The sequence below is a fragment of the Fimicolochytrium jonesii genome, assembly GCF_025526975.1.
Source record: "Fimicolochytrium jonesii strain JEL569 chromosome Unknown EV422scaffold_5, whole genome shotgun sequence".
Taxonomy (NCBI): Eukaryota; Fungi; Chytridiomycota; class Chytridiomycetes; order Spizellomycetales; family Powellomycetaceae; genus Fimicolochytrium; species Fimicolochytrium jonesii.
This window is the reverse complement of record NW_026515672.1, coordinates 1,189,772-1,215,524: the sequence shown is the minus strand read 5'-3', so window position 1 is coordinate 1,215,524 and position 25,753 is coordinate 1,189,772. Positions and strand designations below refer to the sequence as shown.

At 54.0% G+C, this 25,753-nt stretch overlaps 7 protein-coding genes across 7 annotated transcripts; 2 read left to right on the top strand and 5 right to left on the bottom strand.

Annotated features, from left to right (window-relative positions):
• Nucleotides 1–191: 191 nt before the first annotated feature.
• EV422DRAFT_370051 (uncharacterized protein) lies at nt 192–1,231 on the bottom strand. The gene is made up of 4 exons (XM_053066720.1): nt 894–1,231; nt 708–821; nt 412–651; nt 192–344 (listed from the first exon to the last, which is right to left on the bottom strand). The coding sequence occupies exons 1-3, from the start codon at nt 1,088–1,090 to the stop codon at nt 414–416; spliced, it is 549 nt and encodes a 182-aa protein (XP_052927830.1). The 5' UTR covers nt 1,091–1,231; the 3' UTR covers nt 192–344; nt 412–413.
• Nucleotides 1,182–2,269, bottom strand: EV422DRAFT_565697 (uncharacterized protein; the record flags this gene model as incomplete). Its single annotated transcript, XM_053072355.1, has 3 exons — nt 1,182–1,319; nt 1,382–1,711; nt 2,084–2,269. 3 exons carry the CDS (start codon nt 2,267–2,269, stop codon nt 1,182–1,184), a joined length of 654 nt encoding a protein of 217 aa, XP_052927829.1.
• A 2,826-nt stretch (nt 2,270–5,095) lies between these two features.
• On the top strand, nt 5,096–8,569 carry EV422DRAFT_522329 (P-loop containing nucleoside triphosphate hydrolase protein). Its single transcript, XM_053069815.1, has 5 exons — nt 5,096–5,269; nt 5,633–6,170; nt 6,244–6,663; nt 6,756–7,169; nt 7,248–8,569. Exons 1-5 carry the CDS (start codon nt 5,247–5,249, stop codon nt 8,328–8,330), a joined length of 2,478 nt encoding a protein of 825 aa, XP_052927828.1. The 5' UTR covers nt 5,096–5,246; the 3' UTR covers nt 8,331–8,569.
• A 263-nt stretch (nt 8,570–8,832) lies between these two features.
• EV422DRAFT_565695 (uncharacterized protein) lies at nt 8,833–12,914 on the bottom strand (the record flags this gene model as incomplete). Its single annotated transcript, XM_053072354.1, has 15 exons — nt 8,833–8,966; nt 9,075–10,065; nt 10,141–10,221; nt 10,298–10,384; nt 10,459–10,672; nt 10,751–10,979; nt 11,038–11,143; nt 11,211–11,366; nt 11,447–11,707; nt 11,765–11,891; nt 11,957–12,149; nt 12,227–12,382; nt 12,450–12,547; nt 12,610–12,732; nt 12,790–12,914. The coding sequence occupies 15 exons, from the start codon at nt 12,912–12,914 to the stop codon at nt 8,833–8,835; spliced, it is 3,081 nt and encodes a 1,026-aa protein (XP_052927827.1).
• Nucleotides 12,915–13,743: 829 nt separating this feature from the next.
• On the bottom strand, nt 13,744–15,264 carry EV422DRAFT_565694 (uncharacterized protein; the record flags this gene model as incomplete). Its single annotated transcript, XM_053072353.1, has 6 exons — nt 13,744–13,933; nt 13,998–14,179; nt 14,244–14,625; nt 14,730–14,785; nt 14,859–15,176; nt 15,244–15,264. The coding sequence occupies 6 exons, from the start codon at nt 15,262–15,264 to the stop codon at nt 13,744–13,746; spliced, it is 1,149 nt and encodes a 382-aa protein (XP_052927826.1).
• A 3,573-nt stretch (nt 15,265–18,837) lies between these two features.
• On the top strand, nt 18,838–20,074 carry EV422DRAFT_369424 (YL1 nuclear protein C-terminal domain-containing protein). Its single transcript, XM_053066714.1, has 5 exons — nt 18,838–19,083; nt 19,188–19,245; nt 19,317–19,566; nt 19,645–19,712; nt 19,784–20,074. Coding segments are annotated over exons 1-5 (507 nt in total). The 5' UTR covers nt 18,838–19,081; the 3' UTR covers nt 19,913–20,074.
• Nucleotides 20,075–20,630: 556 nt separating this feature from the next.
• On the bottom strand, nt 20,631–25,704 carry EV422DRAFT_369485 (P-loop containing nucleoside triphosphate hydrolase protein). The gene is made up of 16 exons (XM_053066717.1): nt 25,448–25,704; nt 25,153–25,365; nt 24,640–24,723; nt 24,450–24,564; nt 23,386–24,378; nt 23,200–23,301; nt 22,958–23,109; nt 22,683–22,877; nt 22,279–22,612; nt 22,103–22,199; nt 21,894–22,029; nt 21,737–21,819; nt 21,552–21,656; nt 21,079–21,475; nt 20,915–20,998; nt 20,631–20,845 (listed from the first exon to the last, which is right to left on the bottom strand). The coding sequence occupies exons 1-16, from the start codon at nt 25,541–25,543 to the stop codon at nt 20,687–20,689; spliced, it is 3,345 nt and encodes a 1,114-aa protein (XP_052927824.1). The 5' UTR covers nt 25,544–25,704; the 3' UTR covers nt 20,631–20,686.
• Nucleotides 25,705–25,753: the final 49 nt, after the last annotated feature.

Here is a 25,753-nt window from a genome sequence, read left to right as displayed (position 1 = left end):
AAATACCTCCCCAGATCCAAGTCCAAAGCATGCTGACGTTTTGGTAGTGCGACCGGCGCCCTGGAAAGCTCAACGTTTGCGAGTGCGCTTCACCGACTCCACTTTCGCGGGGGTGCTAGGCGCGAAGAATGAGCCCACGTCGTCCGATCGCCTAAGCTTATGACTCGCATAAGCGGCCTTCAGCCTGGTTGCTTTCGTAATCAACTTCTCGGCCATCAACATCGCACGTAGAACAGTTGTCTCCTGATCCGCCGACACTTGCGTAGCCAAGGAGAAAACACCAATCTCATGGCAGAGGAATATCCCTTTCCCAAGGGTCAACTCGAAAATCGTGCAAACTAAGCCTGAATATAGAAGAGTCAGAACGCAGCAAATCCTCTTCAACCCATTATGCTTCTGACGCTCGCTCACCATCAAAGCGTGCCAAGAACACCGTTGGGGAGGTGGCCCCCGTGATCAAATGAGATGGTGTCCTGCTTCAGGCTCTCTAGGCCGCGCCTTACCAAACGTGCCAACTCTTTGTTTCGTTGTGATGGAGCCGCGTAAGGCGTCTTGATCTCGGCGATAAGCAGAACGCGGGTTTGACCCCGATCCTGGAAAGAATAGACTAGATCTGGTCGTTTGCGCGTGCGACCGGAGCTGCAATGATCCCTGAACGGAGTTTCAATAGGGGCAGTAAGAGTGATGCACGGGGAGGCCATGCTTACAACGTTACTGTTATCTCCGAATCAAACGACACTCCGAAGAGCGGCCAGATATGATATGCGATCCAGGTCGCTTCAGTCATCGGCGCTTTCTCTTCGACGTCAAGCATGTTAGATCTACGGCAAGGGGGTCAGCGGGGGTTCCTGGCGTTCCTGACGGCTTCGGTAACATCCTGTTTCTCCACTTACATGTTGCTTAAGATTTTAACCCGCTTTATCTCGTTCACGTCTGTGGGTGCCGCAGGGAACCAAATTTCGTTCCGATACTTGGAATCGCGCATTTCTTTCATATACGAGGAAAACGGCGACGTGTCTGCAGAGATATCCATCTCTCGTGGCTGCAATGCTTCTCTCACTGCCCTCCACACCGCCTTATGATTCGGCATGAACTTTTTATAAATGTTAGGTGGATTGCGTCATATGATCACGCAAGAAAGTGTGGCTCTGATGGAGGGAAGGGATGAGATGGGAGGGTACTTACGCCAACAGCGCCGAAGTTGATACGCACGCTACGGCTGCAGTCTCCTTTTCGCTGGATGATTCTTTCCCCCTCAGGATCCATTTTTGGACTTTTTGAAGAAGCTCATCCACGTGCAGTCCCCCTATTTTCATTTCCTGCAAAAACGAAGTGATGAGATTCAGCGGGGTACTCGTCAAAGGACGATATTTTAGAATACCTGCGGTTTTGCTTTCAGAACAACCTCTAGCCGCTCGCGATCTTCCTCTGCCAGCAAATACTCGCCCTCGGCGTCGTCCGATGATTCGACTACGAGGTGCGCTTTCTCCTTTGGCGCCGCCTTTGGTGTGTCTAGTGATACGAAGGACACCCCTTCCTCCGACCGCGGTCGTTTTCCCGGCGTGCTGACCATGGATGAGATTCTAGAGGACAACATCCCCGCATGCATCTTGTGCGATTGGTCCCGGAAATCTGAGTAGATGTCGATTAAGGACAGCGCTTCCTTATACGCCTTTTGATTCAGGAGGAAGGCAGAGGCTTGTCCGAGATCCTGTGATAATAAGAACATTTGAAGCTCAACACATATAGGGATGTGGTAGGAGGCACGGAGCATAGCGTGCCATCAGACAGCGGAAACCAGCACCCCATTTGGCGCTAAGGAATTTTCAGCTAGTTGGTTCAGAACAACAGAAAATCGCACACCACGTAGCACGGAGCCCATCACCTGCTGGTAGCACGGAGCCCCAGCAGGCTGCGGTGTAAGAGTTCTTTTCGTCCTGGAGGACTAGTTGTCGAAACCAACAGATCTCAAAGCCGGGCGTAGCACGGAGCCCATCACCTGCTGGTAGCACGGAGCCCCAGCAGGCTGCCCTGCTTCAAGAACTTTCGCTGGAAGTCTAAGAGACTGGTGCACAGTACTTACTTTGACTTCCTGCCCGCTCCTCCTGACGGCGTCGCACAGAATGGATGTCCAGTCGGCCACCGACTTTGAATAAACGAGGTCTTTGCTGAGTTTTTCCTCACATATTGCGAGGAATTCGGCGAGGGTCACGTCCTTCGAGGCCTTGACAATGCAATACGCGTTGGCTAACGTTGTCGGGGTGGCCATCTTGCTGTGGATGAGTCGTCGATCTATATACGCGGATGTTGCTGGGGCGAAGGACGTTGGGACTGCCTTGGGACGGGGTGGAAACGCGTCTTACTCAAACCGCCAACAACTCACGGGTCGCACGACACCCTCTTCCACTCCGGCATCGACCTGCTCGGAAAACACCACTGGCTCGTCCAAACACACAGGGTTTCTGCACACTTATCCTCACTGTCGGCCGGCAACGTCCGAAAGCGGCGCGTATGGCTCTGAATTCCTACACCTTCCTCTTGGACGTGATGGTGGACCAGCACCCGGGGATGTGAAAGGGTAGGTGAAGGCTCTCGGCTCGACGTTGTTTGGAACAGTTTTTGAATGACCCCGGGGAGGTATAAAGCTGCGGAGGATGTGATTCGCCGGGAGGGGACTTGCTTGGTTTGAGCAGGGTCAGCACAGGAACAATGGGCGGTTTTTGGGCGTGAAGCGAGCAAACGGTTGTTCAAGGATGATGACGACTTCTCTGATCCGAATATACTGGAGACCAAGAAGAAGAATAGTCGGCGATGCTTCTTGTGCAGGCTAGGGATGGTGCTGCCAACAGGAGATGATGAGGCAGGGAAACGCGGATGATTGGATTCCGGTGGCGGTGAAGGCGAGTAACTCGGGTAAGCAACTCGGGTTAGGGTTAGACTAGTTAGGCAGTTGCCGAGCGGAGCGTGGTATAGTAAGGCCGACTCACCGAAGGCAAAGGGGTTAGGTGGTGGCAGTACTGATCATCCGCATTTTGAGAAGGGTTTTGCACCAGTGCCTGGCCTGCTGTGAGGTCGGGCAATCTTATTAGAACACGGAGCGCGTAGGCCAGTGTCGTAATAACTTCACTCTTCGGAATTGCGTTTTCGAGCCGAGCTCTGGCTTGTTTCTTCTCGAGTCTTCTCCGGTCAAAGATGATGTCGGTCGGTTTTGAGGGATCCCTCGTATAATGCCCACCATATATCGCTGTATGTGGTCTTTAATGCACAGATCTCTCTCAACCTGCATGAGGCCGTGGTGGTGGGGCTAGTCCGGGTATTGAATGGGTGGAACAGCATGCGCTTCTTTGCCTCCTTCTCAGACGCAAGACTTTACAACTTCCCCAGTTCCTGCTGATAGGTAATTACGACCCGGTGGGCGGCAAATGGGTGATCGCTGGCTGGCTGTAGTCCGTATCGCTTCTGTGCCTCTTCAACTGTGGTCCTCTGACTCCCGTCACAGGCATGCTTGAGGACGTTACAGCGGTTCCCAATCCTGTGGCCAGCTGATCGAAGACGGCAAGCCATCTTCTACCAATTGAGTGATGCTTGTGTCGCCTGAAAAGATGTTGGCACCATTGCACTTCAACAGTTCGTTAGGGCCAAGACATTGCACCTCCAAGTCTGGCCCCACTCCTTGATACGTTGTGGTGATGGAATGATACCCCCGATGGCGGGCAACGTAGCACACCGTTGGCATAGTGAGAGGATACAGAGCACAGATGTTGACTTCGAACACGTGACCAGCGTTCCCGGCTGCCCGCCATGTGAGTGCCAGGGTTTTCTTGTTGGAAATCAGCTCACCAATCCGGCAGTCATAGCTTCATGGCTACTTGTGATGCGCGGATGCCTGTCCCTGTAAATGTTGTGAACAAATCTTGGTTTAGAGGTGTTTTGACAGATTCTCTTAATGGCTCTACAGTAGGCTGCCAGATATCTGATTACGACGGGTTGTTGAGCCTCCCTTTGCAACCCAGAAGTTCACCGGCCAGCTGTCAGTCCTGCCCTGGGTTAGCGGTCGTGCTGAAAGGATTTGCATGGGGGTCGGCAACTTGAGCCGGTGGCTATGCTCTGAATGATGTGTCCTTGGGGCGTCGTAACCAGATATCTGGCAGCCTACTGTAAGTAGGTGTGGTCAGATTAAGTGAAACCGTTTGGATAACGGCACTGGAAGTTTCAAATGCAAGGTTTTACTTACTATGAGCAATTCCTTCGTATGTCTCATAAAGCTCCGTATGGCTCAACGCAAAGAGCATCAGGTCCAGGACTCCATCATCCACCGACCTTTTCAGAGCCAGAATCCTTGGACTAGATTCATGACCTCCAACGGGGCCAGTCCAACAACATCGGATTCCTGTAGGAAGCGCCTGCCGGCCGGAATTCTGGTCGTGGTCCCCTTGTTCCAGTCAACTACGGTGCGTGATGGCGGTTCATACTCGGCAATGCCATCGTTGCCAAGTGCAGAGGGCATACCGTCGCACGGATCGTCGCTAGGAGCAAGAGGCGAACCGCACTTGTTTCTCTGACCAAGCGCGGGACCTTGCGAGGTGGTGACCTACTCGTACGTCGGGGACGCTGCGTTGTGTGGTCCTGGATCAGCGGGTTCTGAACCATGGCATGTGGAGTGTGGGCGGTAGCTGTGATGAGTGATGGGGGGTACGGAGCCAGACACTGATGTGCTTGGGCAATTCTCGCCTTCTCCGAATTGGGTGCGGAAGCCGGTATCTGACTGGCGGCGCACCTACAGGATTGGGGGGCTTCCATTTGAGACGACCCTCAGAACCGTCTTTGTGTGAGGTCCGCACTCGATTTCTAATGGGTGCGCGAGGGGCCTTTCCTCGTCCTTCTATATGCGAGCAGCGCACCCAGGAGCCCCGTTGACGTGGTTAAAATTGAGGTTTGTCATCTCAATAATCGATCCCCTAATCATTGCCATCAACGAACTTGCTGCGGTCTAAGCTGCGCGCTAAGCAAAAGCCATTCCACACGAGACCCAGCTTGTCTAAAGAAAGGATAACTAACTACCGCACAGAGCACAGTCGCCCCCCTGCTCTCCCACAAGCAATCCATAAAGCGCGCCTGTGCCCATTTTCCCACCCTGCAACTCAGACAACCACCCACAAACCCACAAACTGCATCCGACTCTCATTCCTTAATCTCGCCAATCACAGCTTGTAACAGCGCTAGATATACAAACTCCCAGCTCAGTCATGACCGGCAAAGGAAAGCTGCCGTAAGTATCTCCAGTCGGAGGAGCAGATCAGGGCGGAGATCAAAACGTCGCTGAGGCCATTACACGCGCGTCACCGTCAGGTCCCTCTGGTGGGCCCCGTGGGAAAACGCTCGCTTTGGGAAGGACGAGAGTAGAACCATTCGGTTCCACTCGGGCAGTGCTCATTATGGGAAGCGATTCGTAGGGTGGGACAAGACCGGGAGAGAGTTCAGCCGGGGCCATGTCGGTGTCGCGTGATCTCGCGGAATTTCCACGCAGATTTGGTTTCTCGAGATTCTGCGAATATGGTTTCGGCGAACGCTACATGCATCCTTCTCTCTGTTCTGCATCTCACATTTCCCGTTCCTTTTCTTTTTCGAACAGTGAAGTAAACCCGTCGGACGGGAAAGCAGCCGCCGACAACGATGACACTGCGCTCGCCATTCTGAAAAAGAAGGCGTCCCCAAACAAGCTCATCGTTGACGATGCAACAAATGACGACAACTCGGTGTGCATGCTCAACACGGCTACCATCGAGCAGCTCAACTTGTTTCGTGGCGACACCGTCCTTCTCAAGGGCAAGAAGCGCAAGGACACCGTGTTGATGGTCCTGTCCGACGACAATGTCGAGCCCTCAAAGATCAGGTTGAACAAGGTCGTCAGGAACAACCTCCGCGTTCGTCTTGGTGATGTCGTGTCGGTGCACTCCTGCTCCGAAATCAAATACGGAAAGCGTATCCACGTCCTTCCCATCGACGACACGATCGAGGGTATCACGGGCAACCTGTTCGACATTTACCTGAAACCCTACTTTTTGGAAGCGTACAGGCCGGTTAGACAGGGTGATCTCTTTGTTGTTCGAGGAGCGATGAGGCAGGTGGAGTTCAAGGTCGTAGAGGTCGACCCGTCCCCATATTGTATCGTAAGTATCGGGCTTCCTTTCCTGCAAGAGCACATCCCGGCGTATATCTCATCATAATCTCAATCGCAAACAGGTCGCCCATGACACCGTCATTCACTGCGAAGGAGATCCGATCAAGCGTGAGGAGGAGGAACAAAACCTGAATGACGTTGGATACGACGACATTGGTGGCGTCCGAAGACAGTTGGCGCAGATCCGAGAATTAGTCGAACTGCCCCTGCGTCACCCACAATTGTTCAAGTCCATCGGTATCAAGCCACCCCGCGGTATCCTCATGTTTGGTCCTCCCGGTACGGGCAAGACGCTAATTGCCCGTGCGGTCGCAAACGAAACCGGTGCCTTCTTCTTCCTCATCAACGGTCCCGAGATTATGTCCAAGATGGCTGGTGAATCTGAGAGCAACCTGAGGAAAGCTTTCGAAGAGGCGGAAAAGAATAGCCCGGCTATCATCTTCATTGATGAGATTGACGCCATTGCCCCCAAGCGTGACAAGGTGAGTTTTCCTATATCCCGATGAAGGGCTTTTCGCCGAGTGTGATTTTCCTGACTTGCATTCGAACGATTGACATTGTTTCCAAAACATAGACAAACGGTGAAGTTGAACGTCGTGTCGTCTCCCAGCTGCTGACATTGATGGACGGTCTCAAGGCCCGCTCCAACGTCGTTGTTATCGCCGCGACCAACCGACCCAACAGCATCGATGCCGCCCTGCGTCGTTTCGGACGTTTCGACCGTGAAATTGACATTGGTATCCCTGACCCGACCGGACGTCTTGAGATTCTGCGTATCCACACCAAGAACATGAAGCTCGGCGACGATGTCGATTTGGAGCAGATTGCGTCCGAGACCCACGGTTACGTCGGTGCTGATATGGCTTCCCTGTGTTCCGAGGCTGCTATCCAGCAGATTCGTGAGAAGATGGACCTTATCGATTTGGAGGAGGAGACGATCGATGCGGAGGTTTTGGACAGTTTGGCTGTTACCATGGACAACTTTAGGGTATGTGTCATCCTCGCAGATGTTCCGCCTTGTCGCTTTACCTATAGCTGACATTTTTATTTTATTCTTTCCCAAAAGTATGCCCTTGGCATCTCCAACCCATCAGCCCTCCGCGAGACCATTGTGGAAGTGCCAACCACCACTTGGGACGACATTGGTGGTCTGGAGAAGGTCAAGCTGGAGTTGCAGGAGACTGTGCAGTACCCGGTCGAACACCCAGAGAAGTTCCTCAAATTCGGCATGAACCCCAGCAAGGGTGTGTTGTTCTACGGACCACCCGGATGCGGAAAGACATTGCTCGCCAAGGCTATCGCCAACGAATGTCAAGCAAATTTCATCTCTATCAAAGGTCCTGAGCTCCTCACCATGTGGTTCGGTGAATCCGAAGCGAACGTCCGTGACGTGTTCGACAAGGCACGTGCCGCCGCACCCTGTGTCGTCTTCTTTGACGAGCTTGATTCGATCGCAAAGGCCCGTGGTTCCAGCTCCGGCGACGGCGGAGGTGCCGGTGACCGTGTGCTCAACCAGATCCTGACGGAAATGGACGGCATGAACGCCAAGAAGAACGTCTTTGTTATTGGTGCCACCAACAGGCCCGACCAGATTGACCCCGCCCTCCTCCGTCCCGGCCGTCTCGACCAACTGATCTACATCCCTCTCCCCGACGAGAAATCGCGCCTAGGCGTCATCGAAGCCACCCTCCGCAAATCCCCCGTCAGCAAGGATGTCGACATTAACCACATGGCCAAAGCCACCAACGGGTTCTCCGGCGCCGACTTGACCGAGATCTGCCAACGCGCCTGCAAGCTCGCCATCCGCGAATCCATCGAAAAAGAGATCAGCCGCGAGCGCGCGCGCAAGGAAGCCCTCGCCGCCGGCCAGGAGCCCATGGACGGTGTCGAGGAGGACGACCCGGTCCCCGAGATCACGCGCGCGCACTTCGAGGAAGCGATGAAGTATGCTCGGAGGAGTGTTTCGGACAACGATATCCGCAAGTACGAGATGTTTGCGCAGAACTTGCAGCAGAGTCAAGGGTTTGGCGGGCAGTTCAAGTTCCCGGAGGCCGCGGGGTCGACGGGTGCTGGGGCTGCTGGTGCCGGTGGGGCGGGTAACAGCGCGTTTGCAGAAGATGTTGGCGCTGATGATGATTTGTACTCTTGAACAACGCGTGCATCATCGGTCGACGCCCCGTCGTGTGATGTGATTATTAGTCCTTTACTGTCCTCCTTTCCTTCTTGTTTGGGTTGGTGTTCTCGGCCGTCTTTTTACACCCCGCTTTGCAAATATTCCACCTCTCCTTGTGTTTGCTTTTGCTTTGTATCTGTAAACCGGCCTTTCTACCTGTAAAACCCGTTTGTTTGTAAATTTTTTGAAAATGGAAACTGGTGCCTTGACGGGAATCTAGTGTTTACTGGTGCCTTGACGGGAATCTAGTGTTTAATAGCTTCAAATTCACACGGCCTAGGCCGGACTGCACAATCACAAGAATCCGCCAATCACATTTACATAGAATAAATAGTACACAAGAGGAACGGAGAAGGGCGGGTGGCGTACATTTCAAAGTCCGTTCTGCAGTTCACATTAATGAATCCCAAAATACGGGTTCCAGCGTCCCATGAGGTCCGTACGAGCGTGTGGGTATATGCTCGGAGGCGACGATGCGCTACCCGCGCTCCTCCAAACACCGATCCACCATCTCCCTAATGGCCGAAATCCGGGGTTTCAAATCAACGCCGCCGAAGCGGTCCTGGAGGTGCATGCGGACTTTGCGGTTGTTGAGTTGGTCTAGTTTGCCTTCTACCAATTGCAGGAAGAATATATGAGTGAGGGGGGGGGGGGGGGGGGGGGGGTTTGGACAGAGACAGATAAACGGGGAAGGGGTGTCAGAGATTCCGGAAAACTTACCATACTCCTCCAACAACCCCCGCACGCCCTCCTCCAGCATCTCATCCGTCACCTGCTCCACCGTAACGGTCCCATTCCCCACATCCGTGTCCCTCCCCGCACCCTCAACAGGCGTCGCGCGGCCCGAGGAGGGTTGGGAGGATCGGGTTGAGTGGGCGGGTGATTTGGTTTGGGTGTTGGAGTGGGTATGGGTATGGGTGGTGATGGGGTTGGTGCTGGCCTCGCCGAACCGGGTTTTCTTGATTAGGTTTGCGAATTGGGTTTGAGCGCGGTCGGGTGGTGGGGCGGTTGTTTCGGATGAGTGTGGTTGGATTGAAGGGGCGGCCGATGAGAATGGCGGCGTGTTGACCGTTGGAGTGGAGGTGTGCGGTGGAGGCGTTGCTGCTCTGTTGTTTTCATTGGGTGTCAGATCCGCTTGCGGGTCTGGGAGTGGTCGTTCTGTGATGATTGCGTCCTGGCCATTGGATTCACTGGCTTGATGTTCACCCACTGCGTCCACCGGGACGTGTTTCCTTTCCGCATCTTTGACCGGAGTGCTAGCCTCGAACTCCACCTCCGGTTTGGGGTCAACGTTCACCACGGGAGTAGGTCCTCCACCGATCGGCGACGCAACAACATCCGCAGCAACAGCAGCAACGGTCTCATCTACCCTCCCTAACCGACCATCCCCGCCGCCATCGTCCCTCTGCAACCCCTCAAACGACTTTCCCAACTCCTCCATCCCCTCATCCCCACTCGTCGTCGACAAACTCGATATCGCAGGCGACAACATCCCCGCCCCTCCAAACCCACCATTCCCAAATAGCGATGACATCCTGCTCAACGAGATACTCGGCCGCGAAGACGCGGGCGCGTCCACGAGCGGGATGGTGGTGAACCCCGTGGCGATGGAGAATGTGCGGGCTACCGGGACGCGGTTTTTGGGCGTTTCGGGGCGCCACCAGGAGAGGACCGAGCCGACTAGCGGGAGCATGCGGAGGAGGCTTGGTTGCTAAAATCCCGCGGGTTCAAGGTGAGCGAGGGGCTATCCTTTGGAGGTGATGAGAAAGGGAGATGTGGCTCTTACCTCCTCTTCCGACTCGTTCTGCAGCTGTCGTTCCGCTTCCTCGATGCCCTTCTTGATCACGTCCGCAATGCGTGCGACAAACTAAACGAAAGCATGAGCCACGTGCGCACGTACATACCTCTACTTACACGCATCTGAAACGGTAGCCCTTACTTACCGCAGAATCACGCTCCAACAACATCCCCTCCCTCACGATCGCATCCACAATCCTCTGAATCCCAACCGTCGTATGCGGTTCACGCGTCTACCAAAAGCCTGTCAATTGAAAGAAACCCCGATGCAAAATCCGCACTCGTCCCCCTTAACAGAAAAACCTACCAACCCAACCCGCACACACGCCCCGCTCCCGCTCCGCAGCGCCGAGGGGAGGTACTCGGACAACGCAAACGATCTCGTAAACAGCCCTCTATTCGTCTCGTCGGCGTGGGCGAGTTGCAGTTTCTCGGTCAATTCAGAGTTAAGCCCATCAAGATTGTCGACGACTTCCGTCGCGATCGAGTCGGCGTTGGTGTCGATGTAGAGGGGTGTGTACCTAAGAAAAGAGAATTTCTTGCTCAGCACCCACGCGAGGTTTTGGCATCGCCTGTTTCTACTGATAGCCCCCACTCACCTAACAGCCCCCAACCCAATCCAATCATCCTCCACCTGGGCCACCTCCCCCGTCTCCTCATTCGCACCCGAGGGCGTATTCGCGCTATCCTCTATAAATTCCAGTTCTTTCCGCGTGTTGACCGCTTGTCGGAAGGCGTCTTGCAGTGAGATGGCGGTGTGGATGTTTTCCGCTTCCGAGAGGATTAGGGAGAGGTGGGCGGCTGGGGTGGGGTCCTCGGCTGTGGTGACTGCGGGAAGTGTGTGAGTGAGAGGTTGAAGGGATGTGGGTAATGCAATTGCACGTACGGGGATCGTGGGGAAAGAGGGACCATCTAATATATAACGTGGACGAGATGCCGAGGAGATCAAAGGCGGGATGGCGGGGTAACGCACGTAGCATCTCAAGGTATATCTGGAGTCGGATACAACCAGGTGAGCCATTTTCGCATGCCTTTATGATCGCTAAGATGTCTACGCACATGTTTGGTTCCGCGGTTTAACGAGACCGCTGAAGTATCCACGGTCGGCGAGCCCGCGTCCCCAGAGTCGAACCGGATCAACAACGAGCTGTGGCATGTGTCCGAGAGGAGCTTGAGGGAAGGCGATCGGTGTACTTGCTCTGTGAACGTCTCAAGCTATGTTCGATGTGCATTAGCGTGTTGAAAGTTCACCATAGGCGAGATTTGACAAAGCTGATAGGATTTTCATCACGTACAGCATGCCACCGCAAATTGAACTCAGCCATAAAATACTCCAAGGAAAGCACCTGCGTAGCCACAAACAGCGCCAGCGTGCACTGCAATTTATGGGCATCCTCATGATTATTGGCAAGCTGTAGCGCCGGATACAGATGCTCCGTCGGCTCCAGTCTCCCCGACGCGGGATCCGCATGCAATGCTACCACTTTGGAAGACGGTGGACGCAAGTCTTCGTGGATCTCTCGACGGTGATCTGAGTGCGATCTGTGTGATAGGACCTAGAAAGGAACGGTCAGTTCGAGAAGAAGTAATGGATGGAGAGAATCGCTACGTACGATGGAGGGAACAGGCAGGTGTCCAAAGAACTGCGCGAAGTGGATCGCATACGAGTTTGCGGTGGATTCGACTGCTTCGCTGGGGTAGTAATTGCATGCGCGGTTGGATATCGGTGGTCCGAAATTTCTGAAACATGTGATTATCAGCCGCTGTTTGAGGCTTGCTCCACGCGGAATGATAAGTAAACCCACCCTTCGACATGAAGCCATAAACCCTCGGAATCACACAACCTCCTCAACGCATCCAGATCAGACACCTCCTCAGTCACGTAGCTGAAAAGTCTAGCGACGACAAAAAACGGGCGTCGTCTGTTGGCGATGTCTTCCACGATGAGGTTTTCCAGCGCTTTCAAGTCCATGCTGTCGCCGTCGGGTAGAGTAGGAACTATCGGAAGAACAGGATTGAGCGTGCCCGTTATAGTCATGTGATGCGGAAGTGGGAACGGAGAACAATGAGTGTACCTCTTCGCACGGACGCGTTGGCGTTCTTGCGCAGCTTCACCATGCTGGTAGTTAATGCGTACTCGAGGGCTTTGGCTTGCACATCGTCCGTAATGTAAATGACCGGGTCCGGTAAGGTGGTGTTTGTTTGTGCGGCATTCAGAGCAGTGTTCAGGGCTGCCGCGTAGGTTCAGTAGGGGGTTGGGGGAAGACCGCAACATTCGTGATATCAAGCACCCCATACCCGACTTCACAGTCTCGTAGCTTCCCTGCGGAGCGCACGCTCGAACATGTGTACTGTCCGCAATCTTGATGCCCAAACTTCGTTGTATCCAATCATCACTGTTGCCAGACCCATGAGTTCCACTCCAAAAGCAAGAACCACAGTGCTGCGTTGACGTTACATGGTAGCTTCCGCCCGCTTTACATTCGTATCCAAAACAGCGGGTTCAAACACATCCCCGTTTGACAGAATCCCAGCGACCTGCGAGGCGAACACAGTCACTGCATTCCGCATAATGCGATGTCTTAGATCTGCGTGAGTAGAAAGTCCATAGGACGCGACACAACTGACGTCAACTCACTTGTTAATCCGCGAAGCCTTCTGAATATGCTCCCGGTAGCCACTCATGATATCTTGGAGACGGTTCAGCGTTGCTGAAGTCAGGGTCTCCGTGTCTGAGCTGTTCTCGCCATTGTCGTAGATCATCGGCCGTTAACGCGTGTAATGACGTACGAGGAAGACAAGGCAAACTGCTGCCAAACGACCTTTGAACAGCAACACCATTCTCCAAGATAAAGTCGAGCCATGCATTGTGACATTCCTGTTTAGCGAGACGCCAAAGGATGTTAGTTCAATATCCCTCCACTGTGCGCAGTCACGTTGAAGACTTGCCTGCGAGGCCTCCTTCCAATCCCGTTCACTGTCTTGAGCGCCAGTGGGCCGTATCCGAGCATCGCCAACGGCATGAGAAAGGGTGCTTGGTAGTTGGGCTGGCTTGGAGGGAGCAACCTTCTGCTGCGGCTCCTCAGGTGCGCTCATCCTTACGCCGGACAACATGATCTCTCTCCGTAGAAAAGGGACGGCGTGTCCCGGCCTCCTGTCTGTCGCCTCGAGAAACCCCTAGCGGAAAGTACAGTAGTATTATCCTATGTGCGTCTAGTCGAACGACCCGTAGGCAAGATGAGCCGGGTGTTTTATCAATAGTCCAAAACGTGCAAGGGTTGGGACGAGTTCCCACGCGCAGCCCTCCTGCCCTCCTCGCGCGTCTATTCTGACCGCAGCTATTCTGATCAGTATTCTGAGGCAGTACTGAAGTTCTCACAACGACCGGGACGCTCGGATAAGGGACTCCGCCGAGGTGAGTTCGTCCTCCCGCGTGCGAGGAAACCCAGTAGGAACACATATTGTCTTCGCCGTTCGCTTCACCGTTTCCGTTTCCCCCCCCGCTTTATCCTTTCTACTACGTCTGATCAATCGCGCCATGCCCCTGTCCTCCACCTATCCCTAGAACGATTGTGCTGCAAAAGGCAGTCACTCAAAGCACCTCATCAAAATCAGTGCGCGCCGTATCTACAAACTTCGGCTTCATCGAAGCCCTCCTAGCTTCAGCCCCCGGCCTCACCGAAGCCCTCCTGGCATCAGCCCTTTGCCCCGGATTAGATCGCGACCCGCTCTTCTCTATCGAATCTTGGTGGGCTTTTATCTCTTTCTTTGTTCGAAGCATCCTAATGAGAAAGATCGGTAAGCCGCACGTGCGGCAAGGAGACGTGAAAACATTCAAGCACCAACCCGTAGATCGTGACGATGAATATCGGTGTAAGGCACAGGGGCATCATGAACATCCACGTGAACCCGATGAGTAGAGAGAGCGGGAAGCTGTTGTGGATCTCGATCCGGCGGAAGGCGTAGGCGAGCAGGACTATGCTAGATCCCATGACCATTGTTATCATGCACCCTACGGTAATGATGAGCTAGACCCAATTGGCGGATCAGAACTGTGAGGACAAAGCACCTCTAAACACAGACACTACTTACCGTAATCAACGTCCTCCGAAACTCCTCCCCAGCACTCCCCTCTAAATTCGTATGGGACAACTCCACCTGCTCCGTCAACACCTTCATCGTGCCACTATTCTCCCTCAAAATTCCAATCAGCTTCAGCCCAAAATGCAGCAGCAGCCCGGAGAGGGCAATGCAGTAGACGCCCCAGAGGACGTAGTGGATTTGGGTGAACGTCACTGCCCAGTGCACTTGGGCTGTGTCGCGCCCCCAGCCGCTGAGGTAGGCGGTGAGGGGAAGGGTAGTGGAGGGGAGGAGGGTGAGGAGGAAGAGGAGGAGGTTGAGGATGCGCGGGGAGGGGAGACGCTCGGATTGGGTTGAGGAGCCGACGAGGCGGTGTCGGGGTGTGCCGTAGATTCTGTGACGGGTGGGAGGATGAGGGATTGGCTGTTTTGGAAAATTGTACCCGGGCCCGCCACCAGGAATGCTACGAGGGAACACGCAACGGGGGACGTTTCTTACATTCCAATAACGTAAAACACCGCGCCGTCGAAAAGAATCACCCACGGAATATCGAACTGGCAATCAGCAAGAAAGACCTCAGATCAATTTGATGCCCCCAATCATAGCAGTTCCCGCCCGAACACTTACAAGAATCTCACCAACAGCCCAACTCCCAAACCCCCCAGCCAGCACCACCGTCGTATGCGCCCCCCGTCCCAAAATATGCGCGGCAGCCGTCACAAGCAACGCCTCTGCCGCGCGCGGTCTCACCGCTCCATCGCACACCTCAAAGATACCGAGCCCTTTTTCACGTAGCTGCCCGATCTTCTTCACGACGATCCATAGGCCCATGAGGAAGAGGAGGAAGGCCCATATTGAGTGGATTATGAATACAGTTGTCCAGAGAGTGGAGTCGGTGCAGGACCAGGTTTGGAGACGGAAGTCGCACCAGAGGGGTTCGAGCCACTGTTGGGGAGAGGTGGGGATGAGATGGTGAGGTGCGTGAGGAGTGTAGCGGGGGGCTGGCATTTACTTGTCGGGTGACATCATCCATTTTTGCGGGTGAGGAGCGAGAAACTTGCTCCTCCTCGTGTTACCGGCGGGTGCGATTCCGGAATAGAAGCGTTGAAGAACCTGAGGAAGAGCTTCCTCCTTTGGTTGCTCTATCTACCTCTTGGCCCTCTTGGAGATTGTTGGAGGGCACGAAATTATATCCTGTGTTTTCCATGCCTTTGCGGGGCCTTCTGCTTGTCGGCAGCTCGCTCTTCTCACAATTCACAATTCCCACGTCAACATGACAAAGGCTATCGCCTATAACGTCGGCGGCTCTTCGTCTGCCCAAGGTCCCGCGGGCGAACGCGTTATGGTTAGGGTTAGGGTTTATTACCTAAGCTGGCGTTAAAGTTGAACAGCACCAAGAACGTCACATTCAGCGCCTCTTCTTCAGCGTGACACTCTCCTTCAAACTTCAGACTTCAGACTTCACAAGTCGATGTTATCGTGTTCAGCCAGTCCCAGTCCGAATCTCCTCCCTTTGTCCCGTACGGTTGCCTGGGAGTTGTTGAATGAACAGGACTGTGGGAAAAGTGGCCGGAGTATGTTCCTCCGCATCGAATACTTTACCTGAAGCATCGAGTACTTTCCTTGAAAACTCAGGAAGCTACCGCTGCTCCCATTGCCGTGCATTGAAAATTCAGCCATGACTTTGATGTTCACACCGATTGCCTCAAATTCATGAATTTCTTAGCCACTCCCTAGCGACTTTCTGCCATGCCAATGGGTCGTTCATCCAATGAAGAGAACGTAGCTGCTATGATGTGGCATGCATGCTCTTCAACGGCTCTGATATTGCATCATTCTGATGATCTGGCTCACAGAGCTCACATTCATCCGGAATTCTAGAATCAACGACTTGGAAGGAAAATGGGCATATTTGAATGTCCGAAATGGCTGTCCGAAATGTTTCAACCGCGACGCGTGAGGTAAGCATCGCCAACGCATTCAATCTACGCGCCAGCAACGTCGAAGTCCAACACGCAGGAACAGCAGGACAGTGGCATTCACCCAACCCGCGCATTTATAGGATGGCAAGACCGGCTGTAATTTGGACAAAGAAGGCAGCGAAACAGTACTGTATACGGCATCCCAAAAGACTCCCTTCCTCCACCCTGTCTGAAAATAGGTGGCAGATGGCAGCAAGCAAAGGCCCATGTCTCCACTCAATAAGCGTGATGCTGATGGTCCCCTTCACAGCGGCCAATGTAACTGAGCAACACACCGGACAGTGTTTGACAATGCGCCTACGTCCGAGGCCAGCTGCGTTAATGAGTCTTTGTTGGTGGAATCGATGTCGGCAGCGTCGTTGTAAGCGGCGTCGCTGCCCCTAACATCTGTGATTGCCAACTGCAACAAACATCCAGTTTGACCCAGGCGGAGCGTTGTGTCTCGTTTCGGATACGTCCCTTTTGAGAAGTCGATGGCCAAGGTACCGTAGAAAGTGCTGTGACGAGGATGGGACGAGGGGCCCCATCGCTCCCTCTGCTCGCCGCTATTTTCGCCGCTAACAGGTGTGTTGTCGCCTGGGGCCCACGTACCGACGTACCCTTCAGACCACCGCCACTTCCAACAGCGTCATGCGGATCGTCCTTCCACAGATATCCGCCCACAAAGTGCTTTACATTACTCATAATGATTTCGAGTGCCGCCTTGAAGAATCAGAGTCTTGCCGTTATCGGGTTCGGCCTGCCGTACAATAAAAAGGCGTATACCAGCGTAACGTGGAGTCGTTCTTTCCTAGGTCCCTTGCCAACACTCCTTCTGAGGGTCTTCCTTCTTTCCGCTTCCTGCTCCCCGGCTCTCTGGTTATAATGAACCCTTCAACTTCTCGTCGAGTGCTGCGCCCCGCCTCGTCTGCGATGATGGCTTCCGCCAGCCCGCTTGTATCTCCACAGCCCAGTCCGCAAGGCCACATCCCAAATTCGAAATGGCGGATTCCCCGCATAACATGACCATAGAAAGTCGCACCGCTAGACGCTAGGGTCTTGGGCTTACTCCCTCCGGCATAGCAACCGCGCTAGCGGCGTGCGCCTGGTTGATGTTCCTCTTTTCCTCCGCCGCTTGCTAAACTATCCCGGTTATTTTCCTATACCGTCTCTAGGATTCTTGGACAGGAAGCTTTCTCCTAATAAAAGTTGCCGCTGATCCCAATCCTACGACATTACCAGCAACAGCTCTCATCGCTCAGCGTAGTCTCTATAGAAGCGACGTTTTTTGATATGCACCGAAAGAACGGCAAGCTCCTTCATCGACTCCATGGAAGCCTCCTTCCTCTTGTTGCTGATCCGACTTGAGCGAGAGGGTTCCTGCATGCTAGCCACTAGGGAGGGAGTGGAAGGTCGAGATCAAATGCGAGGATCGCGTCAGCCCCTGGTTCTTTCAAGCGCAAATATGGAGACGCCTATAGATTCTCGGCAGGCGCTCCTCTTCCTGACGCTTTTATGTTGCTGGGCCCTGGTGGGGTTTGTGGGAAACGGACGAAGAAGAGTCGACAAGGGGGCCACGGTTTCTTGGCTGTGTCCGAGTTTCCAAAAGCCGGACTTCAAAAGGAACAAGTTTGAACCGGGGAGACGCAAACTTGCATCTCGAGCCCGTCTCCCTTTCCGGGAAACCAAGGTCGTCGCCGGGACCCCAAGTACATATGCACTCCCGACGTCCACTCCCGCACATACATATACAGATCAGAGACCCGTCGTGAACCGTGAAAGCAATGCATTGATATTGAAGGTCTTCGAAGCGATAGGAACAAGTACACATCCAGTTATCTGGCCACCACGGGCGGAAACTATCTATCTACCCATACCGCTCACCGATCCACTGATACACTGATCTACCGGGGTACTATCGTTTCGACTCACCTACAACCTTCAAAACAAACAGAATGGAAGGGAAAAGGGTCAACAACTGAACGAGAAACACATAAACCAAGGGCGAGACATCCCGCACACAGTTCATGGCGCCGTCCCCACATGTTTTGGGGGCATATCTCAGAAAGTTTCTATGGTGTTTTCAGTTTTCTCAGCCTCAGAGCCTACGGCCCCTAAGCGTGGTGCATGAAGTGTCTCATCGTTGACGGCGCCGGGTGAGGGCAGGAGATTGGGGTGTGGGGCTATGCTATGTTCAGAAGCTTACCTGTTGTGATGCACTCCGATAGTGCAGCGAATGCCTTGGCGGTAGTGACGAGCGATAGCCTGTTGTGCGCAATAACGGAGGAGAGGAAAGAACATGAGTACCACATCTCGATAGATTTGGGCCTAGGTATCCAGCGCAAGCGTTTGCAAAGGAGCAAAAGAGTGGTAACAGAGTGTAGTCCGTCCTCCGTGGTGGTGTGTTTTTGGGCATCAGACAAGTCAGAAATAACGCTTATTCTATCGACACTATGGTTTCCGCCTGGGGCGGCAAAGCAGTCATCTCGCGCCGCATGGAATGGAGTGTCCCTCCTTTCCGCTTTCCACGCCGTTTCCCCCAGCTATTGTCTGTGAGTGTGCTATGGTGGGCGACGCTGAACTTACCGAGGCAACGGATGGTACGTACGGACCGTGAAGCTCCTTCCTACTATCGACCAAGAACTTGAACAGGGGAACCTCTCAACAAACGCTTTGAGATGGCGAGGAGAAGAAAACGGGGGCGCCCTTTTTATACGGACAACAACGGGGCGGTCACGTGCTCTCCGATGGCCAGCAACGCGTGAAGGAGACTAGAGGAGACTCCTCCGACGGACCGACGATGGACTCGCTTGAACCCCCACAGAGCACGCCCGCTTGACCCCTACCAACTCGTGAGACCTGTTCAGAGTCTTCCTTCAACGCTGAAACATGTAGGTTGGCTCGTGAGCGCCCGTCGTCGTGCCAGCATTTCCATGCCGGCGCGTTTGGTTGAATGTCCCAGCGAACCCCCATCTCACCAGTCAGTCATCCACAGGGCGAAATCTAACAAAACCTCCCGATCCAGCGGTGGTCCAGCCGCCAAGCGCGCAAAGGTATGAGCAAGGATCCTCTCCTCTCATTCCTGACCCCAATCTCACACTCACCCCCACCTCACCCTTCACAGCTCGACGACACGGCAACCCCCACCTCCTCCCCTCCCCACTCGCGCCGCTCCTCCGACCCACCCTCCACCCGCCATAATCCGCAAGTACAACAGGCCATCAGCACCGCAGAGGTCGTCCAACGCCTGGAAATCAGCAGCGTCGCGAAGCCATTCAAAAGCGCGAGTTATGTGCCCCCGAAGGCAATCAAGAAGTTGAAGCAGATGGCCGCTTTGGAGAGGATGATGGATGTTGGGGTCGATTTTCCTACTTGTGAGTGGAGATTTTGTGAGAAGAACGTTGGCTGAAAGAAGGTGGGGCCTGATTCAGGGGCTTCGGTTTTGATCGTAGACTGGAGCATCCAAGCCCCACCCTCCCTCATGCCCCAAAAGAAGTACTGCGATATCACCGGGCTCGAGGTACGTCACATCCCCCATACCTCCCTCATCCCACCATCTACATCCCCCTCAAAATATTATAATCGCTTCAGGCACCCTACACGGACCCTAAAACATCCCTCCGGTACCACAACAGCGACGTGTACCAGTTCATACGCACGTTGCAGCCGCAGCATGTGCAGATGTATCTCGAGTTGAGGAATGCGGCTGTTAAGCTTTGAGTTGAGGAATGGATGGAGAGGGGGATCAATCTGTGTGGACATTGGGAGGCATTGTCCTCCCCGTAGTCGAAAAGGAAGGCGAACGTCATCGACGAAAGACACCGACACCAGCGCACACCCGGGTTCAAACACCTTCGCCACCGTTCACACCTGCAAACGCAGTTCCTACCTCCGACCGCGCAAATCCCGTCACGACGACATTCCCTCCAGCCCTCAAATGGTAGCTAATCTCGTCTCGCCCATTGCGGCCACGCCTACGACAGGAGCCACAGAGGATGCTCGATGAGTGGGCCGGGCAACACCCGCCCTGGTGACCGTCTCATCGCAGCAGGGGGGGCGATTACCTGGCTGAGTCAGACGTCTGTGACCCACGCGTGGACGGAAAAAAGTAGGCATTGGACGGAATGTGGAGGCAGTGTAGTAGACGGGTCCTTGAGCAGCCCACCTACCCGCATAACGACCTGCCGACCCTGTCCTGGAAAAGGAAAATCGGAAAGAAATGGTTGGAACGGACGACTCCGGACCACCGCTGATGCGACAACACAACCCTATGTATTTGAAAGCAGCGACATGGGTGGGATGTTCTTTGGACTGGATTTTCCTTCGTTTTTTGTTCAATCACGTGCGGTTCTTGTCGTTTGGAACCTATGCAATCTCATATAGAAAATGGTACCCTCCGTCTTGAGGCACCTATTGCTACCCATAAGCCGTAACAGTATCCCGATTCATCGTTCTCTACCCTCATACTACCCATACATCTACATTCTATCAAATCTACATCAAAGTAGCCCGCACACCAACAGCCCCACCAGGCACCCTACCCCCCAGAAACTCCTCGTAGATCCCGGAGAGTCGTGACACTTCTTTTTGGCTGATGGAGGGGCGGGTGGTGGAGAGGGCTGTTTCGAGGTGGTCGGGGGTTATTTGGATTATCTGAGGTTGGGTGAAGTGGTCAGAGGGGATGCGGGGATGTAGGGAAAAAGGGAGGAAGGAGGGGGGTACCTGATGTGTCGGAGTGCTTTTGTCGGTATCTGATCGGCCGTTGTTCTCCGATGATGTCTTGGCACTCTTCTCCATCGCTTCGATCTGCAAAAGAAAGGCCCGGTCAATGAAAACATCATCCGCGGCGCACGCATGTCAAATCTACCCATTTTCCCTCAACATACCTTAGCAACAATTGCACCCTTTTCCCCCCTCTCCAAAACCACAACCCTCCCACGTTCCGCAACGACAAACTCCCTCTGCCCCTCCCCATCCCTCCCCTCCTTCTCCCCTTCTTTTGTCCCCGTCTCATCCTCCCCTTTAACATCACCCCCGACATGATCAATAACCCCATGAACACCCTCCAGCTGCGCATTATACACAAGCGCCTGCAGGTCTGCGCCGCTGAAACCCTCCGTTCTCCGTGCGAGGCTGGGGAGGTCGACTGTGGGGGCGAGAGTCAGTTTGCGAGAGACTGTCTGCAGGATCTCAAGACGATCCGCGTAGTTGGGCATCGGACACAACAGGCTCTTATCAAGCCGGCCGGGGCGGAGGAGGGCTGGGTCGATTATATCCGGTCGACTATTTCGCGAAAAACAAGGTATCAACCCACAAAATCCCGGCAAGGAACAGTTTTCGTGTTACGTGGGATACGCACCTGGTCGCGGCGAGAACATAAACCCCATCCAACCCCTCCGCGCCGTCCATCTGCGTCAGCATTTGGTTCACTACGCGGTCGGTTACGCCTGTGTTATCATTTCCCCTAAAATTCCGATGAACGTTCAGAAAAATCCATAAGCCTGGCACGAAGTCATTTTTTTGGTGAACGTGTTTTTACCGTACCTTCTCGGCGCAATCGCGTCAAACTCGTCCAAAAACAACACACACGGTTTTGCTGCCGCCGCTCGTTCGAACACATCTCTCACCTGCGCCCCCAAAACTCACATCAATCCCTGCCCTCCCGCCCACCCTCCCCTAAAAACTCCCAAAACAAACTCACACTCTGCTCACTAGCCCCAATATACTTATTCAGCAATTCAGGTCCTTTGACGCTGATGAAGTTTAATCCGCATTCTTTGGCGACCGCGGAGGCGAGGAGGGTTTTGCCGCAGCCGGGGAAGCCGTAGAGGAGGAGGCTGGGGGTGATGGGGCATGTTGGTTTGTAAATATGGGGAAGGGAAGGGATGGGGAATGGGGTGGAGGACGTACCCGGACCGCAGCCTCAGCGAACAGTTAGCAAAGATTGAGGCGTATTTTGTGGGCCATTCGAGGGTTTCCAAAATCGTGCGTTTCGTCGCATGTAGTCCTAGCATCGAGCAACGTAGTGATGAATACAATGTGACATTTTCCACCCACACGACCGAAGGAATGATTCAAAGACAAACCTCCAATATCACCCCACTCAACCCCCGTATCCTTCTCCAACTTCACCCCCTTCAACCCGGCGGGGACATAACCCCTCTGCGCTTTCTCATAATCCTCCTTGCCAACCTCCACGCCCCCATTTCCCCCATACCCCTTCCCATCACTTGAATTCTCCACCCCATCACGTACAGACTCATGCAAAACCCGCACAGTAGCCTCATGCAACGCCCGTTTGGTCAGCGTACATAAATCGGCGGGGCTGTAGCCCTCGGTCGTGCCGGCGATGGAGGAAAGGTCGAGGCCAGCGGTGGGGCGTTGGATAGCTGGGTTGTTTGATAACGTCGATTCCAATATCTGAAAACCATTGCCAATATAAAAACATCATCGATCGTGCCAGACATTCCGACAGACAGACACAACGCACCTGCATCCTCTGCGCCTTGCTCGGCGCCCTCACATGCACGGTATACCCAAACACATGCTGCGTCATCACCGACGCGTGAAGCGAGGATTGTTGGAGGGATGTGCAGAGAAGCACGATGCCGAGGCGAGAGGTGGCGGTAAGGGCGAGGTCGAGGAAGAGGGACGAGAGTTGGGTTGTGCGGGATGCGTCTGTGCCCTACCAATCAAAGAGAACAGATAGATGAATGTTAGGAGGGGAAGGGAAGGGGAAGAGACGGGAGAGGGGATGTAGCGAACCTCTTGTTCAACAGGAATCAGCCGGTCAAGGTTATCCAGCACGACGACTGCGGGTGAATGGAACGCGGCCTTATAGATGGCTTCTTGGAGGGTGTCTTTTACTTTGGGGATGCGTTCGGGGACTAGGTCTTGGCAGTTTATGTACGTTGAGACTGGAGAAAGATGGGTCGTATATTGTCAGTTCACGGGTGACTAGAACAGATGGTGATAACGAATGGATAACGAATGGATGGGGAACCTACAGGCTAGTACGCTCGGATCAATACCAAGAGCATGGACAACTGCTTTGACGATGCTGGTCTTCCCAACGCCTGGGGATCCGTGTAATAGGATGTTGCCGGGTGCTACAAATCATCTTTTCATAAGCAACTGACATCTCCAAAGGGGATGGCCGCAAACAATACACTCGGGGTCATAATAGTCCATACCGGGAGAAGCCACAGCCCCGCGAAGCCCGCGCTGTATCAAGCGATGTTTAACCTGGTACTTTAACGAGTGGAGAAGTTCGTCTATTCCCGCCAGTCGAGGTGCTGGTTCCGAAGGTGCGCTCTTTTCCGCGGCTTTCTTCATTGACAGTGTGGTATGGACTTTCACGGGAATCTGATGCTGGTTTGTGTGATCGATTTCGATATAGTTGTCGAGAGGCGTTACTTGGTCATCGGGTGTTGTTGACGCTTCCGTCGGGATCAATGTGACCAGGACCGTTGTGTTGCCGTTTGCTTTCCCAGGTATATTAAGATGCTGTACAGTCCCATGCGTCAACACAACCGACCCCGCATCGCCCACGACCCGCTTCAGCTCCCGCCTAAACGCCTCCACCGTCTCCTCTTTGGCCGTCTCATCCCTCAACTTCAACGCCGCGGCGCCATAGTCGATAGGACGAAGGATGATCTGGAACTTCTTGAGCGGGGGGGAAGATGGGGGAAACGCTTTGACGCGGGCGAAGGGGTGCAGATCGAGGGCATCACGGACTGCTTTCGTGGCCCAGAAATGGCCTTTCGGGATGTTCATGCGGATGTGGCAACGGACGTAGAGGGTTTTGGATGCTGTGGCTGTTGTTGTATTGTTGTCGGGTGTTTCGTCATCCCCTGGCGTTTGGTTCGCTGATTTGTCCTTTGGAGATCCTTTGAACCGAAAGGGGGAGAGTTTCAATACACTTCCATCTTGTGAGGCCCAAGGGGCTGTTTCTGGTCCGATGTAGATGGTTGGTGCGGCGGGTGTGTGTATCGCATCGCCTGGCGCTAGCGCGTCCGTGGGGAGTAAACGCAACGGAAGTCCTGGGACTTTCTTGGCGTGCTTCACAGGGGTCATTGTCTCTGGCTCTGGTTCTTTGAAGCTCACTTTCCGCCGCTGTTTGGGTGCGACGATGACTTCGGCGTCGGTGTCGAGCTTCACGCAGGTTGCTGTTGGTTCCGTGTCCACTACGATGGCGTCGGGCGATCTATAAGACTTCCACCTTTTTGTCCACTTATATAGCGACTGCACCACTCACCAATCCGTAATCGGATGACCGTCCCTCCTTGCACCCATACTGGAATGATTTGCCCATCCCATACTACGCGGACTTGATTGAGGAACTGCTCCTCTAGGTATCCCGCATGTAACTCCTGTTCTCAGCCAGAGCAGGGTCAGTTATTTAGCCAAGTACGCTGTCTTGAAGTCTCCCAACCCTCTCCTCATACCAAAATCTCCCAATCATCCACAGAAAGTGGCTCCACATTGACGGACGTCCCGTTCGGTATGTTCTTGCAAAACTCCACTTCGACCTGAAACGACCAACCATCATCAATAATCAACCTTCATTTATCATCAATAATCGACCGTCAACCATCAGCCATCGCACGTCCACCATCAACCACCCATCAACAAACAGTAGCGTTATTAAGGAGAGTACTGCGCCTTCAGCGCAATGTGGTGCTCGCTTCGCTCGCAAAAGATCTGACGCTCGCTGAGGCTCGCATTTCTTAGAGTATTGCGCATTTGGCGCAATGTGGCTCGCTCCGCTCGCGCTTCGCTGTCGTCGCCTCATGACTTTCTAGCCTCGAGCATCCCTGCGCTTCCTCCCCGCAGTCGGCGTTCGCTCTAGTCGACCTCGCTACGCTCGGTCTCCCAGACCGTACCAAACTCACTCCGCGCGCGTCCGGCTCAGCCCCTCGTGCTCTATCGCACATTCACAATCCACGCAATCAACTAACCGGCAGGCCCTCCGTCAACCCCAACAACTTCCCATACAGTGCATCAATTTCCAGCCTATTCTCCTTCCCCTGCGGAGCTTGTCCAGGGTAACTTGTCCTCTTCGCAGCAGCCGCCCCGCCCGCCCATGCCACAAACACTTCGCGGTTCAATCCTTGTCGCGCCGACTTGTCTTTCCATTTCAGCGATAGTATGACGCTTCCGGACCGTAGGTTCTGGAGAATGAAGCATGTTAAGCGAGGGATACAGGCAAGGTTTGCAAGATCACCGGAAACACACTGGTCATCGCGACGTTACCTGTAGCTGGTCCCACAACGCATTTGCCCACTCTTGTGGCAAATTAACGAACGTCGAGGCGAGGTTCGCGAACGCTATGTTTGCTGTGGTCGTCATAGCTGCGAGTACATTTGAGGTCGCCAGGAGGTTGCCAGAAGATTTCGGAATTGAGCTTCAGGAGTTCGACTCTTCACAATCCGCGCGTGCCAAAGGTTCCCACGCCTCGATCAGGCCTCGATTGGTCGAATTTCACCCTCTGGAGTAACTTAGTCCAACCTCTAGGGAGCTGCACGGAGTAGGGTGCTTGGCAGGTGGTTCGGTCGGTCG

Coding starts and splice junctions, on each gene's coding strand:
- EV422DRAFT_370051 (XM_053066720.1), bottom strand. CDS start 1,090: ATGCCGAATCATAAGGCGGTGTGGAGGGCAGTGAGAGAAGCATTGCAG. Junction 822..893: donor GTTAAAATCTTAAGCAACAT/GTAAGTGGAGAA, acceptor CCCTTGCCGTAG/ATCTAACATGCTTGACGTCG. Junction 652..707: donor TCGGAGATAACAGTAACGTT/GTAAGCATGGCC, acceptor AACTCCGTTCAG/GGATCATTGCAGCTCCGGTC.
- EV422DRAFT_522329 (XM_053069815.1), top strand. CDS start 5,247: ATGACCGGCAAAGGAAAGCTGCC. Junction 6,171..6,243: donor ACCCGTCCCCATATTGTATC/GTAAGTATCGGG, acceptor AATCGCAAACAG/GTCGCCCATGACACCGTCAT. Junction 7,170..7,247: donor TTACCATGGACAACTTTAGG/GTATGTGTCATC, acceptor CTTTCCCAAAAG/TATGCCCTTGGCATCTCCAA.
- EV422DRAFT_369424 (XM_053066714.1), top strand. Junction 19,567..19,644: donor TGGGGTCGATTTTCCTACTT/GTGAGTGGAGAT, acceptor TTTTGATCGTAG/ACTGGAGCATCCAAGCCCCA. Junction 19,713..19,783: donor GCGATATCACCGGGCTCGAG/GTACGTCACATC, acceptor TAATCGCTTCAG/GCACCCTACACGGACCCTAA.
- EV422DRAFT_369485 (XM_053066717.1), bottom strand. CDS start 25,543: ATGACGACCACAGCAAACATAGCGTTCGCGAACCTCGCCTCGACGTTC. Junction 22,200..22,278: donor TGAGTGGGGTGATATTGGAG/GTTTGTCTTTGA, acceptor GCTCGATGCTAG/GACTACATGCGACGAAACGC. Junction 21,820..21,893: donor TTGGGGCTAGTGAGCAGAGT/GTGAGTTTGTTT, acceptor TTGGGGGCGCAG/GTGAGAGATGTGTTCGAACG.